The 15,000-nt window shown below is 34.7% G+C and overlaps 1 protein-coding gene across 1 annotated transcript in view; it reads right to left on the bottom strand.

Annotated features, from left to right (window-relative positions):
• The window catches only part of LOC134004370 (protein-methionine sulfoxide oxidase mical3a-like), a 46,516-nt gene that overhangs the window by 13,121 nt on the left and 18,395 nt on the right, over positions 1-15,000 (bottom strand). The window contains 7 exon segments of the mRNA XM_062443600.1: positions 102-307; positions 456-519; positions 2,716-2,819; positions 7,706-7,874; positions 8,166-8,249; positions 8,430-8,498; positions 14,903-15,000. The exon segment at positions 14,903-15,000 is cut by the window's right edge and continues 40 nt beyond it. Of these exon segments, the coding sequence (XP_062299584.1) occupies positions 102-307; positions 456-519; positions 2,716-2,819; positions 7,706-7,874; positions 8,166-8,249; positions 8,430-8,498; positions 14,903-15,000 (794 nt within the window).

Genomic DNA, 15,000 nt, shown 5'->3' with positions numbered 1-15,000 from the left:
CAGGAAGTGAGGAATGATAAAATAAAAGACTCTCTAATTATAATTATGACCTTTGACCTTTGACCTGTTTCTTGTGTGTTCAGAGTGAACTGACCTTTGACCTTTGACCTGTTTCTTGTGTGTTCAGAGTGAACTGACCTGTCCATACTCAGGTTGAACCGGTTCAGCAGCTCCTCAGAAACCTCCTCCGGCTCCTCGCTCTCCTCCAGCAGCTCCGTCTCCACCTTCGAGCTCCGCCGGTAGTTTTCCAGTTCGATCCTCTCGGGCGTCGCCTGCAGCTTCCTGCCCGCCTCCATCAGAGAGACCGCTGCATACACACATACACAGCCGCACACACACACAGACACACACAGAAACACACACACACTAAAGCCCACATTGATTCCCGTTTAAGGAGCACGCTCAGAGTGAACAGGTACGATGACTGAAAGACGACGCAGGTGAAGCAAACTCACCTGAGGAGCGACGGCGTTCTGCCGGTCCAGAATCAGCGGAGGACCGAGCCGAACCCAGAGACGCCTGTCAACGAAACAAACACACCCAACGTTATTACCATGAATGAATAAGAGATGGACATCCTAGCAATCGCCTTGGCTGCCATGGTAACTGTCCAGAACACCCTAGCAACTGACACACCATAGTAACCACCTTTAATACCATAGCAACCACCTTTAATACCATAGCAACCACCTTTAATACATAGTAACCACCTTTAATACCATAGCAACCACCTTTAATACATAGCAACCACCTTTAATACCATAGCAACCACCTTTAATACCATAGCAACCACCTTTAATACCATAGCAACCACCTTTAATACATAGTAACCACCTTTAATACCATAGAAACCACCTTTAATACATAGCAACCACCTTTAATACCATAGCAACCACCTTTAATACATAGTAACCACCTTTAATACCATAGCACCCACCTTTAATACATAGTAACCACCTTTAATACCATAGCAACCACCTTTAATACATAGTAACCACCTTTAATACCATAGCAACCACCTTTAATACATAGCAACCACCTTTAATACCATAGCAACCACCTTTAATACATAGCAACCACCTTTAATACCATAGCAACCACCTTTAATACATAGCAACCACCTTTAATACCATAGCAACCACCTTTAATACCATAGCAACCACCTTTAATACATAGTAACCACCTTTAATACCATAGCACCCACCTTTAATACATAGTAACCACCTTTAATACCATAGCAACCACCTTTAATACATAGCAACCACCTTTAATACCATAGAAACCACCTTTAATACATAGCAACCACCTTTAATACCATAGCAACCACCTTTAATACCATAGCAACCACCTTTAATACATAGTAACCACCTTTAATACCATAGAAACCACCTTTAATACATAGCAACCACCTTTAATACCATAGCACCCACCTTTAATACATAGTAACCACCTTTAATACCATAGCAACCACCTTTAATACATAGCAACCACCTTTAATACCATAGAAACCACCTTTAATACATAGCAACCACCTTTAATACCATAGCAACCACCTTTAATACCATAGCAACCACCTTTAATACATAGTAACCACCTTTAATACCATAGAAACCACCTTTAATACATAGTAACCACCTTTAATACCATAGCACCCACCTTTAATACATAGTAACCACCTTTAATACCATAGCAACCACCTTTAATACATAGTAACCACCTGTAATACCATAGCAACCACCTTTAATACCATAGCAACCACCTTTAATACATAGCAACCACCTTTAATACCATAGAAACCACCTTTAATACATAGTAACCACCTTTAATACCATAGCACCCACCTTTAATACATAGTAACCACCTTTAATACCATAGCAACCACCTTTAATACATAGTAACCACCTTTAATACCATAGCAACCACCTTTAATACATAGCAACCACCTTTAATACATAGAAACCACCTTTAATACCATAGCAACCACCTTTAATACCATAGCAACCACCTTTAATACCATAGCAACCACCTTTAATATGATGTATAAAATGTGGTTAGCAAACACTTGCGACAAAGATAAGTAACGGCATGATATTTTACCGTTTAAGAACAAACTTAAACAGAACAGTTAAACTAAAACAAGTTAATATAACCCTATTTATTATACTATATGTTGTGTGTTTCAGTAGTGACACATTTTAGGAAAGGAAAAATATTCCAAAACTTTCTGAAAATACAAAATGAGAGTTAACTATTAATAGTTAACTATTAATAGTTAACTATTAATAGTTAACTATTAATAGTTAACTGCACAATTACTAGAAATGTATACCTGAGATATGTTAGAATATACACACATATAAAGATTTAGGGAAAATAAAAAAATGTTTCAAAATGTTTCCATTAGGTAGAATGGCCCATATGTTCCCAAAAAGGATTAAATATACATAACATGCAGCTGATATATCTGCGGTGGGTTAATATCGGCTCTACAAGCAACTATGTGTAAAATCCTCCCGAACAAAGTTCTGCATTTTAAAACTGTGATCAAACCTTTTTAATGTTAAGGAGATTTTTGCTTTTTGATGTTTTATTACTGAAAGTTACTGAGAGATGAATCATAGTGAACATGCATGATGAGTATAAACCTTATGATTTTGCAGGTTTATATTGATCATGAACCTGATCTGAATCTTTATTGAGACAAAAAGTTCTTACGACTGAAGTCCGGTGAGAAGAAGTTCTGTCAGACGGAGCCGGTCTCTTCTTCGCAGTCGGAGCGCTGAGACGAGAGTCGTAGTGCTGCAGACAGTAAAACATCCCTGATAGAAGAAGAAGAAGGAGAACAGATGTTCTGCTGATGTTGTTCTCACACATTCATGTTTTTATACCAACATTCAAACTCTGTTCGTGTGACCGCTCTGCTCTGATTGGCTGCTGAGCAACATGCTGTTTGTCCTGAAGCTCAAACACACAATAAAGGCTTTGTGAGAGGAAAACACACACACACAGACACACACACACACACACACACACACATACACACACACACACGCAGACACACACACACACACACATACACACACACACACACACACACACACACACATACACACACACACACGCAGACACACACACACACACACATACACACACACACACACACACACACACACATACACACACACGCAGACACACACACACATACACATACACACGCAGACACACACACACACACACACACACACACATACACACACACACACACACACACACACACACACACACACACACACACACACATACACACACACACACACACACACACACAGGGGTCACATGACAGCACAGTGTGATCATGTGGCTGATCAGTGATCAGTGTGAAAATGACTGATGGAGACATCAGATATAATCTATACTATAATCTGTTCATCATCATAATAAGTCTTAATAAATGGTGAGTGTGAAAGTTAAAAGGAACAACAGCTCAGTTCAGTATGGAGACCATACGATATACAGTCAGGCCACAGTATGTTTGGTTCTGTAGAAATCAAGATGTGATTGAAGTTCAGACTTTCAGCTTTAATTCAACGAGTTGGACAAAAATATAGTTTAAAATGTTAGAAACTGCATTTTATACACAGTCCGTTTACTTCAGAGGATCAGAAGTAATTTGGACAAACTAAATAATAATAATAAAATGTTCATTTTTAGAACCTGGTAGAGAATCCTTAGCCGGCTGACTGCCTGAGGTCTGTCAGAACCAGACGCTGGTTTCCTTTGTGAAGCTTTACTGCAGCTGTGTTTGTGTCTCTGCTTTAAGTTCAGTCTTCAGATGCTGGATCGGGTTGAGATCAGCTGACTCGTCTATAGTAGAATATTCCACTTCTTCTCTTTCAGAACCTCCTGGTTGGCTTCACACTGTGTTTTGGGTCATTGTGCATCTGTACTGGGAAGCCTGGTCCAATGAGCTTTGCTGAATCAGATCAGACCGGCTGCTTCTGTCCTCTGTCACTTCATCATTAACACTAATGACTCAGAGCCATTAGAAGCCAGTCCAACCATCACACTGCCGTCACCATGGTTACACATGATGTTTGATGCTTTGGATCAGGAGCCGTTCTGGTTCACGTTGATCACAGTTACATCGGTCCAGAGAAAGCTGGTCCTGAACTGAGTCTAATGTGGCCTTTCTATTCTGGAGGTCTACGACATGGTAGACCTGATAATGACATGTTTACCTCCTGGAGAGGGTTCTTCTCTTTATAGACCTGATAATGACATGTTTACCTCCTGGAGAGGGTTCTTCTCTTTATAGTAGACCTGATACTGACACGTTTACCTCCTGGAGAGGGTTCTTCTCTTTATAGTAGACCTGATAATGACATGTTTACCTCCTGGAGAGGGTTCTTCTCTTTATAGACCTGATAATGACATGTTTACCTCCTGGAGAGGGTTCTTCTCTTTATAGACCTGATAATGACATGTTTACCTCCTGGAGAGGGTTCTTCTCTTTATAGACCTGATAATGACATGTTTACCTCCTGGAGAGGGTTCTTCTCTTTATAGACCTGATAATGACATGTTTACCTCCTGGAGAGGGTTCTTCTGTTGGCTGGATGTTGTGAAGGGTTTTATGAACCATGGAAAGGATCAATCATCCACCTCTGCTGTCTCCATGGACATACAGGCCTTCTGGTTTCCCTCAGAATGAACCAGACTGTTGGTTTGGACGCTCCGTATGTTCTTGAGATCTCTCTGAGGGAAAGTTTGTTGTTGTTGCAGCCTGAGGATGAAATGTTGAACTTGCAGTGAGAGCTCTTTAGATGGTTGTAGGGTTGCATTGAGAGCTCTTTAGATGGTTGTAGGTTTGCATTGAGAGCTCTTTAGATGGTTGTAGGGTTGCAGTGAGAGCTCTTTAGATGGTTGTAGGGTTGCAGTGAGAGCTCTTTAGATGGTTGTAGGTTTGCATTGAGAGCTCTTTAGATGGTTGTAGGTTTGAAGTGAGAGCTCTTTAGATGGTTGTAGGGTTGCATTGAGAGCTCTTTAGATGGTTGTAGGGTTGCAGTGAGAGCTCTTTAGATGGTTGTAGGGTTGCATTGAGAGCTCTTTAGATGGTTGTAGGTTTGCATTGAGAGCTCTTTAGATGGTTGTAGGTTTGCAGTGAGAGCTCTTTAGATGGTTGTAGGTTTGCAGTGAGAGCTCTTTAGATGGTTGTAGGGTTGCAGTGAGAGCTCTTTAGATGGTTGTAGGGTTGCATTGAGAGCTCTTTAGATGGTTGTAGGTTTGCATTGAGAGCTCTTTAGATGGTTGTAGGGTTGCAGTGAGAGCTCTTTAGATGGTTGTAGGGTTGCAGTGAGAGCTCTTTAGATGGTTGTAGGTTTGCATTGAGAGCTCTTTAGATGGTTGTAGGTTTGAAGTGAGAGCTCTTTAGATGGTTGTAGGTTTGAAGTGAGAGCTCTTTAGATGGTTGTAGGTTTGCAGTGAGAGCTCTTTAGATGGTTGTAGGTTTGCATTGAGAGCTCTTTAGATGGTTGTAGGTTTGCATTGAGAGCTCTTTAGATGGTTGTAGGTTTGCATTGAGAGCTCTTTAGATGGTTGTAGGTTTGCATTGAGAGCTCTTTAGATGGTTGTAGGGTTGCAGTGAGAGCTCTTTAGATGGTTGTAGGGTTGCAGTGAGAGCTCTTTAGATGGTTGTAGGGTTGCATTGAGAGCTCTTTAGATGGTTGTAGGTTTGCAGTGAGAGCTCTTTAGATGGTTGTAGGGTTGCATTGAGAGCTCTTTAGATGGTTGTAGGGTTGCAGTGAGAGCTCTTTAGATGGTTGTAGGTTTGCAGTGAGAGCTCTTTAGATGGTTGTAGGGTTGCAGTGAGAGCTCTTTAGATGGTTGTAGGTTTGCAGTGAGAGCTCTTTAGATGGTTGTAGGTTTGCATTGAGAGCTCTTTAGATGGTTGTAGGGTTGCAGTGAGAGCTCTTTAGATGGTTGTAGGTTTGCAGTGAGAGCTCTTTAGATGGTTGTAGGGTTGCATTGAGAGCTCTTTAGATGGTTGTAGGGTTGCAGTGAGAGCTCTTTAGATGGTTGTAGGGTTGCAGTGAGAGCTCTTTAGATGGTTGTAGGTTTGCAGTGAGAGCTCTTTAGATGGTTGTAGGTTTGCAGTGAGAGCTCTTTAGATGGTTGTAGGTTTGCAGTGAGAGCTCTTTAGATGGTTGTAGGTTTGCAGTGAGAGCTCTTTAGATGGTTGTAGGTTTGCAGTGAGAGCTCTTTAGATGGTTGTAGGTTTGCAGTGAGAGCTCTTTAGATGGTTGTAGGTTTGCAGTGAGAGCTCTTTAGATGGTTGTAGGTTTGCATTGAGAGCTCTTTAGATGGTTGTAGGGTTGCAGTGAGAGCTCTTTAGATGGTTGTAGGTTTGCAGTGAGAGCTCTTCAGATGGTTGTAGGGTTGCAGTGAGAGCTCTTTAGATGGTTGTAGGTTTGCAGTGAGAGCTCTTTAGATGGTTGTAGGGTTGCAGTGAGAGCTCTTTAGATGGTTGTAGGTTTGCAGTGAGAGCTCTTTAGATGGTTGTAGGTTTGCAGTGAGAGCTCTTTAGATGGTTGTAGGTTTGCAGTGAGAGCTCTTTAGATGGTTGTAGGTTTGCAGTGAGAGCTCTTTAGATGGTTGTAGGTTTGCAGTGAGAGCTCTTTAGATGGTTGTAGGTTTGCAGTGAGAGCTCTTTAGATGGTTGTAGGTTTGCATTGAGAGCTCTTTAGATGGTTGTAGGGTTGCAGTGAGAGCTCTTTAGATGGTTGTAGGTTTGCAGTGAGAGCTCTTCAGATGGTTGTAGGGTTGCAGTGAGAGCTCTTTAGATGGTTGTAGGTTTGCAGTGAGAGCTCTTTAGATGGTTGTAGGGTTGCAGTGAGAGCTCTTTAGATGGTTGTAGGTTTGCAGTGAGAGCTCTTTAGATGGTTGTAGGTTTGCAGTGAGAGCTCTTTAGATGGTTGTAGGTTTGCAGTGAGAGCTCTTTAGATGGTTGTAGGGTTGCATTGAGAGCTCTTTAGATGGTTGTAGGGTTGCAGTGAGAGCTCTTTAGATGGTTGTAGGTTTGCAGTGAGAGCTCTTTAGATGGTTGTAGGTTTGCAGTGAGAGCTCTTTAGATGGTTGTAGGTTTGCAGTGAGAGCTCTTTAGATGGTTGTAGGTTTGCAGTGAGAGCTCTTTAGATGGTTGTAGGTTTGCAGTGAGAGCTCTTTAGATGGTTGTAGGTTTGCATTGAGAGCTCTTTAGATGGTTGTAGGGTTGCAGTGAGAGCTCTTTAGATGGTTGTAGGTTTGCAGTGAGAGCTCTTCAGATGGTTGTAGGGTTGCAGTGAGAGCTCTTTAGATGGTTGTAGGTTTGCAGTGAGAGCTCTTCAGATGGTTGTAGGTTCACAGGAACAGCTTCCACATGCTAAGACCTGGAATCAACTCCAGACATTTAACCTGTTGAATTGATGAAATAACAGGAACTGTCCAAACCTGTCCAGTTATTGATGGTCCGCTCAGAAACAGGCTGCTACATATTAAACATCTGTAACTCTAAACGCTTTCTACAGTTTGGATTAAAGCTGAGAGTCCGAATTAAAACCCAGATTCATTATAAAGCTGTAAGTTGAATATATTTTGGTAAACAGCCTTAACAGCTCCATTATCTGGTGTCTGAACCCAAAACTACACGGACCCTTGAACAGAGACTCACCGCTGGGGCCGTGGTACGCGTATTCAGCCAGTCTGAGCGAGCTGCTGCAGGACTCACACTGGAAGCAGCTTCGGTGGAAGAACAGACCTTCAGCACTCAGACGCTCCATCACATAAACTCTCTGCTTACAGAAGAAACACACGTCGCTGCTGCCGGCAGGAAGCCCCGCCTGAGTCTGAACAAGCAGGAATTAAAGAAAGCTCATAAGTGAGGTCATAACCGTTTATCAACACGTTACCATCAGTGTATTAATATAGCAGCATACATACATAACCCTGACCCTCTCTTCATCTGTTTTTCACTCGTATTAAAATGAATAAATATAAACTGTGATGTTAGTGAGGACACAAAGTGCTCAGTTTAGATTGAGCTGCAGGCGTTTCTCTCTCAATAGAAACTATTCATGAGCTTCAGAGCAACGATCACATGGAGCCGAAGCACCAAACCGTCACCAGAGAACAACGTGTACCTGCTCGTCTGCTGCTGACTTGATCTTCTCTTTGAACCGGAAACTCATCTGCTCCTGTTGCTGGGTCCGTTTCCTCTGATGGAGGCGTTTCCATGGAGACAGGACAGACAAACGTTAAAGTTACGATGCAGGAAGTTAACAGTTTATATTTTAATGTTTTAATTCTACTTTGCTTAATGTTTAAATTTCCTAAAAAAGGTTTTTACACCTTTAAAAGAATTTAGACAATAAAACTGCAAAGTGTCTCTACTGTACCGGTCTCCATGGCGACGGCTGGACTGAAGCCTCCGAGGGGGACGAGAGGCAGGTCACTGGCTCCTCCTGCTGGTGATATAATAACATTACAATAACATTACGATAACATTACGATAACATTATAATAACATTATGATAACATTAGGATAACATTACGATAACATTATAACATTACGATAACATTACGATAACATTACGATAACATTATAACATTACGATAACATTACGATAACATTACGATAACATTATAACATTACGATAACATTACGATAACATTACGATAACATTACGATAACATTATGATAACATTACGATAACATTACGATAACATTACGATAACATTATAACATTATGATAACATTACGATAACATTACGATAACATTATAACATTACGATAACATTACGATAACATTACGATAACATTACGATAACATTATAACATTACGATAACATTACAATAACATTATGATAACATTACGATAACATTACGATAACATTACGATAACATTACGATAACATTACGATAACATTATAACATTACGATAACATTATAATAACATTATGATAACATTACGATAACATTACGATAACATTACGATAACATTATAATAACATTATGATAACATTACGATAACATTACGATAACATTATAACATTACGATAACATTACGATAACATTACGATAACATTATAACATTACGATAACATTAGGATAACATTACGATAACATTATGATAACATTATGATAACATTATGACATTACGATAACATTACGATAACATTACGATAACATTATGATAACATTACGATAACATTATAACATTACGATAACATTAGGATAACATTAGGATAACATTAGGATAACATTACGATAACATTACGATAACATTATAATAACATTATGATAACATTACGATAACATTACGATAACATTATAACATTATGATAACATTATGATAACATTACGATAACATTATGATAACATTACGATAACATTATAACATTACGATAACATTAGGATAACATTACGATAACATTATGATAACATTATGATAACATTATGACATTACGATAACATTACGATAACATTACGATAACATTATGATAACATTACGATAACATTATAACATTATAATAACATTACGATAACATTAGGATAACATTAGGATAACATTACGATAACATTACGATAACATTATAATAACATTATGATAACATTACGATAACATTACGATAACATTATAACATTATGATAACATTATGATAACATTACGATAACATTATGATAACATTACGATAACATTATAACATTACGATAACATTACGATAACATTATAACATTATGATAACATTACTATAACATTATGATAACATTACGATAACATTATAACATTACGATAACATTACGATAACATTATGATAACATTACGATAACATTACAATAACATTACGATAACATTACGATAACATTACGATAACATTATAATAACATTACGATAACATTATAACATTAGGATAACATTAGGATAACATTATAACATTATGATAACATTACGATAACATTACGATAACATTATGATAACATTATAATAACATTACGATAACATTAGGATAACATTACGATAACATTATAACATTACGATAACATTACGATAACATTATAACATTACGATAACATTATAATAACATTACGATAACATTACGATAACATTACGATAACATTATGATAACATTACGATAACATTATAACATTATAATAACATTACGATAACATTACGATAACATTACCATAACATTACGATAACATTATAATAACATTATGATAACATTACGATAACATTACGATAACATTATAACATTATGATAACATTACGATAACATTACGATAACATTACGATAACATTATAATAACATTACGATAACATTACGATAACATTATAATATTATGACAACATTACGATAACATTACGATAACATTATAACATTATGATAACAATACGATAACATTACGATAACATTATGATAACATTACGATAACATTATAACATTACGATAACATTACGATAACATTACGATAACATTATAACATTATGATAACATTACGATAACATTACGATAACATTACGATAACATTACAATAACATTACGATAACATTACGATAACATTATAATATTATGATAACATTACGATAACATTATGATAACATTATAACATTATGATAACATTATGATAACATTACGATAACATTATGATAACATTACGATAACATTATAACATTACGATAACATTACGATAACATTATAACATTATGATAACATTACGATAACATTATGATAACATTACGATAACATTATAACATTACGATAACATTACGATAACATTACGATAACATTATAATAACATTACGATAACATTACGATAACATTACGATAACATTATAACATTACGATAACATTACGATAACATTACGATAACATTATAATAACATTATGATAACATTATGATAACATTACGATAACATTAGGATAACATTACGATAACATTATAACATTACGATAACATTATAACATTACGATAACATTACGATAACATTACAATAACATTACGATAACATTACGATAACATTACGATAACATTACGATAACATTATAACATTACGATAACATTACGATAACATTATAATAACATTATAACATTACGATAACATTACGATAACATTACGATAACATTACGATAATATTATAACATTATGATAACATTACGATAACATTACAATAACATTACAATAACATTATAACATTACGATAACATTACAATAACATTACGATAACATTACGATAACATTACGATAACATTATAATAACATTATAACATTACGATAACATTACGATAACATTATAACATTATGATAACATTATGATAACATTACGATAACATTATGATAACATTACGATAACATTATAACATTACGATAACATTACGATAACATTATAACATTATGATAACATTACGATAACATTATGATAACATTACGATAACATTATAACATTACGATAACATTACGATAACATTACGATAACATTACGATAACATTATAACATTACGATAACATTACGATAACATTACGATAACATTACGATAACATTATAATAACATTACGATAACATTACGATAACATTACGATAACATTATAACATTACGATAACATTACGATAACATTACGATAACATTATAATAACATTATGATAACATTATAACATTATAATAACATTACGATAACATTAGGATAACATTAGGATAACATTACGATAACATTACGATAACATTATAATAACATTATGATAACATTACGATAACATTACGATAACATTATAACATTATGATAACATTATGATAACATTACGATAACATTATGATAACATTACGATAACATTATAACATTACGATAACATTACGATAACATTATAACATTATGATAACATTACTATAACATTATGATAACATTACGATAACATTATAACATTACGATAACATTACGATAACATTATGATAACATTACGATAACATTACAATAACATTACGATAACATTACGATAACATTACGATAACATTATAATAACATTACGATAACATTATAACATTAGGATAACATTAGGATAACATTATAACATTATGATAACATTACGATAACATTACGATAACATTACGATAACATTATAATAACATTACGATAACATTAGGATAACATTACGATAACATTATAACATTACGATAACATTACGATAACATTATAACATTACGATAACATTATAATAACATTACGATAACATTAGGATAACATTACGATAACATTATAACATTACGATAACATTACGATAACATTATAACATTACGATAACATTACGATAACATTACGATAACATTACGATAACATTATAATAACATTATAACATTACGATAACATTACGATAACATTATAACATTACGATAACATTACGATAACATTACGATAACATTACGATAACATTATGATAACATTACGATAACATTATAACATTATAATAACATTACGATAACATTACCATAACATTACCATAACATTACGATAACATTATAATAACATTATGATAACATTACGATAACATTACGATAACATTATAACATTATGATAACATTACGATAACATTACGATAACATTACGATAACATTATAATAACATTACGATAACATTACGATAACATTATAATATTATGACAACATTACGATAACATTACGATAACATTATAACATTATGATAACAATACGATAACATTACGATAACATTATGATAACATTACGATAACATTATAACATTACGATAACATTACGATAACATTACGATAACATTATAACATTATGATAACATTACGATAACATTACGATAACATTACAATAACATTACGATAACATTACGATAACATTATAATATTATGATAACATTACGATAACATTATGATAACATTATAACATTATGATAACATTATGATAACATTACGATAACATTATGATAACATTACGATAACATTATAACATTACGATAACATTACGATAACATTATAACATTATGATAACATTACGATAACATTATGATAACATTACGATAACATTATAACATTACGATAACATTACGATAACATTACGATAACATTACGATAACATTATAATAACATTACGATAACATTACGATAACATTACGATAACATTATAACATTACGATAACATTACGATAACATTACGATAACATTATAATAACATTATGATAACATTATGATAACATTACGATAACATTAGGATAACATTACGATAACATTATAACATTACGATAACATTATAACATTACGATAACATTACGATAACATTACAATAACATTACGATAACATTACGATAACATTACGATAACATTACGATAACATTATAACATTACGATAACATTACGATAACATTATAATAACATTATAACATTACGATAACATTACGATAACATTACGATAACATTACGATAACATTACGATAATATTATAACATTATGATAACATTACGATAACATTACAATAACATTACAATAACATTATAACATTACGATAACATTACAATAACATTACGATAACATTACGATAACATTACGATAACATTATAATAACATTATAACATTACGATAACATTACGATAACATTATAACATTATGATAACATTATGATAACATTACGATAACATTATGATAACATTACGATAACATTATAACATTACGATAACATTACGATAACATTATAACATTATGATAACATTACGATAACATTATGATAACATTACGATAACATTATAACATTACGATAACATTACGATAACATTACGATAACATTACGATAACATTATAACATTACGATAACATTACGATAACATTACGATAACATTACGATAACATTATAATAACATTACGATAACATTACGATAACATTACGATAACATTATAACATTACGATAACATTACGATAACATTACGATAACATTATAATAACATTATGATAACATTATGATAACATTACGATAACATTAGGATAACATTACGATAACATTATAACATTACGATAACATTATAACATTACGATAACATTACGATAACATTATAATAACATTACGATAACATTACGATAACATTACGATAACATTATAACATTACGATAACATTACGATAACATTATAATAACATTATAACATTACGATAACATTACGATAACATTACGATAACATTACGATAATATTATAACATTATGATAACATTACGATAACATTACAATAACATTACAATAACATTATAACATTACGATAACATTACAATAACATTACGATAACATTACGATAACATTACGATAACATTATAATAACATTATAACATTACGATAACATTACGATAACATTACGATAACATTATAATAACATTACAGACCTGGTGACCCAACATGATGCCTTGAGTCTCACCTGTCTGTCTCACCTGTGTGTCTCACCTGTGTGTCTCACCTGTGTGTCTCACCTGTCTGTCTCACCTGTGTGTCTCACCTGTGTGTCTCACCTGTGTGTGTCACCTGTCTGTCTCACCTGTGTGTGTCACCTGTGTGTCTCACCTGTGTGTCTCACCTGTGTGTGTCACCTGTCTGTCTCACCTGTGTGTCTCACCTGTGTGTCTCACCTGTGTGTCTCACCTGCGTGTCTCACCTGTGTGTGTCACCTGTCTGTCTCACCTGTGTGTGTCACCTGTGTGTCTCACCTGTGTGTCTCACCTGTGTGTCTCACCTGTCTGTCTCACCTGTGTGTCTCACCTGTGTGTCTCACCTGTGTGTGTCACCTGTCTGTCTCACCTGTGTGTGTCACCTGTGTGTCTCACCTGTGTGTCTCACCTGTGTGTGTCACCTGTCTGTCTCACCTGTGTGTCTCACCTGTGTTTGGACAGTAGAAGAAGAAGAACACCTGCAGGAGCTCTCGTCCAGCTTTGCCTGCAGCTGATTGGCCATCAGACGCACTCTGGACCCGCCCA

The sequence above is a fragment of the Scomber scombrus genome, chromosome 22 (genome assembly GCF_963691925.1).
Source record: "Scomber scombrus chromosome 22, fScoSco1.1, whole genome shotgun sequence".
In the NCBI taxonomy this organism is placed as follows: Eukaryota; Metazoa; Chordata; class Actinopteri; order Scombriformes; family Scombridae; genus Scomber; species Scomber scombrus.
Note: the sequence above shows the minus strand (reverse complement) of the source record. Positions and strands in the feature narration are given on the sequence as shown.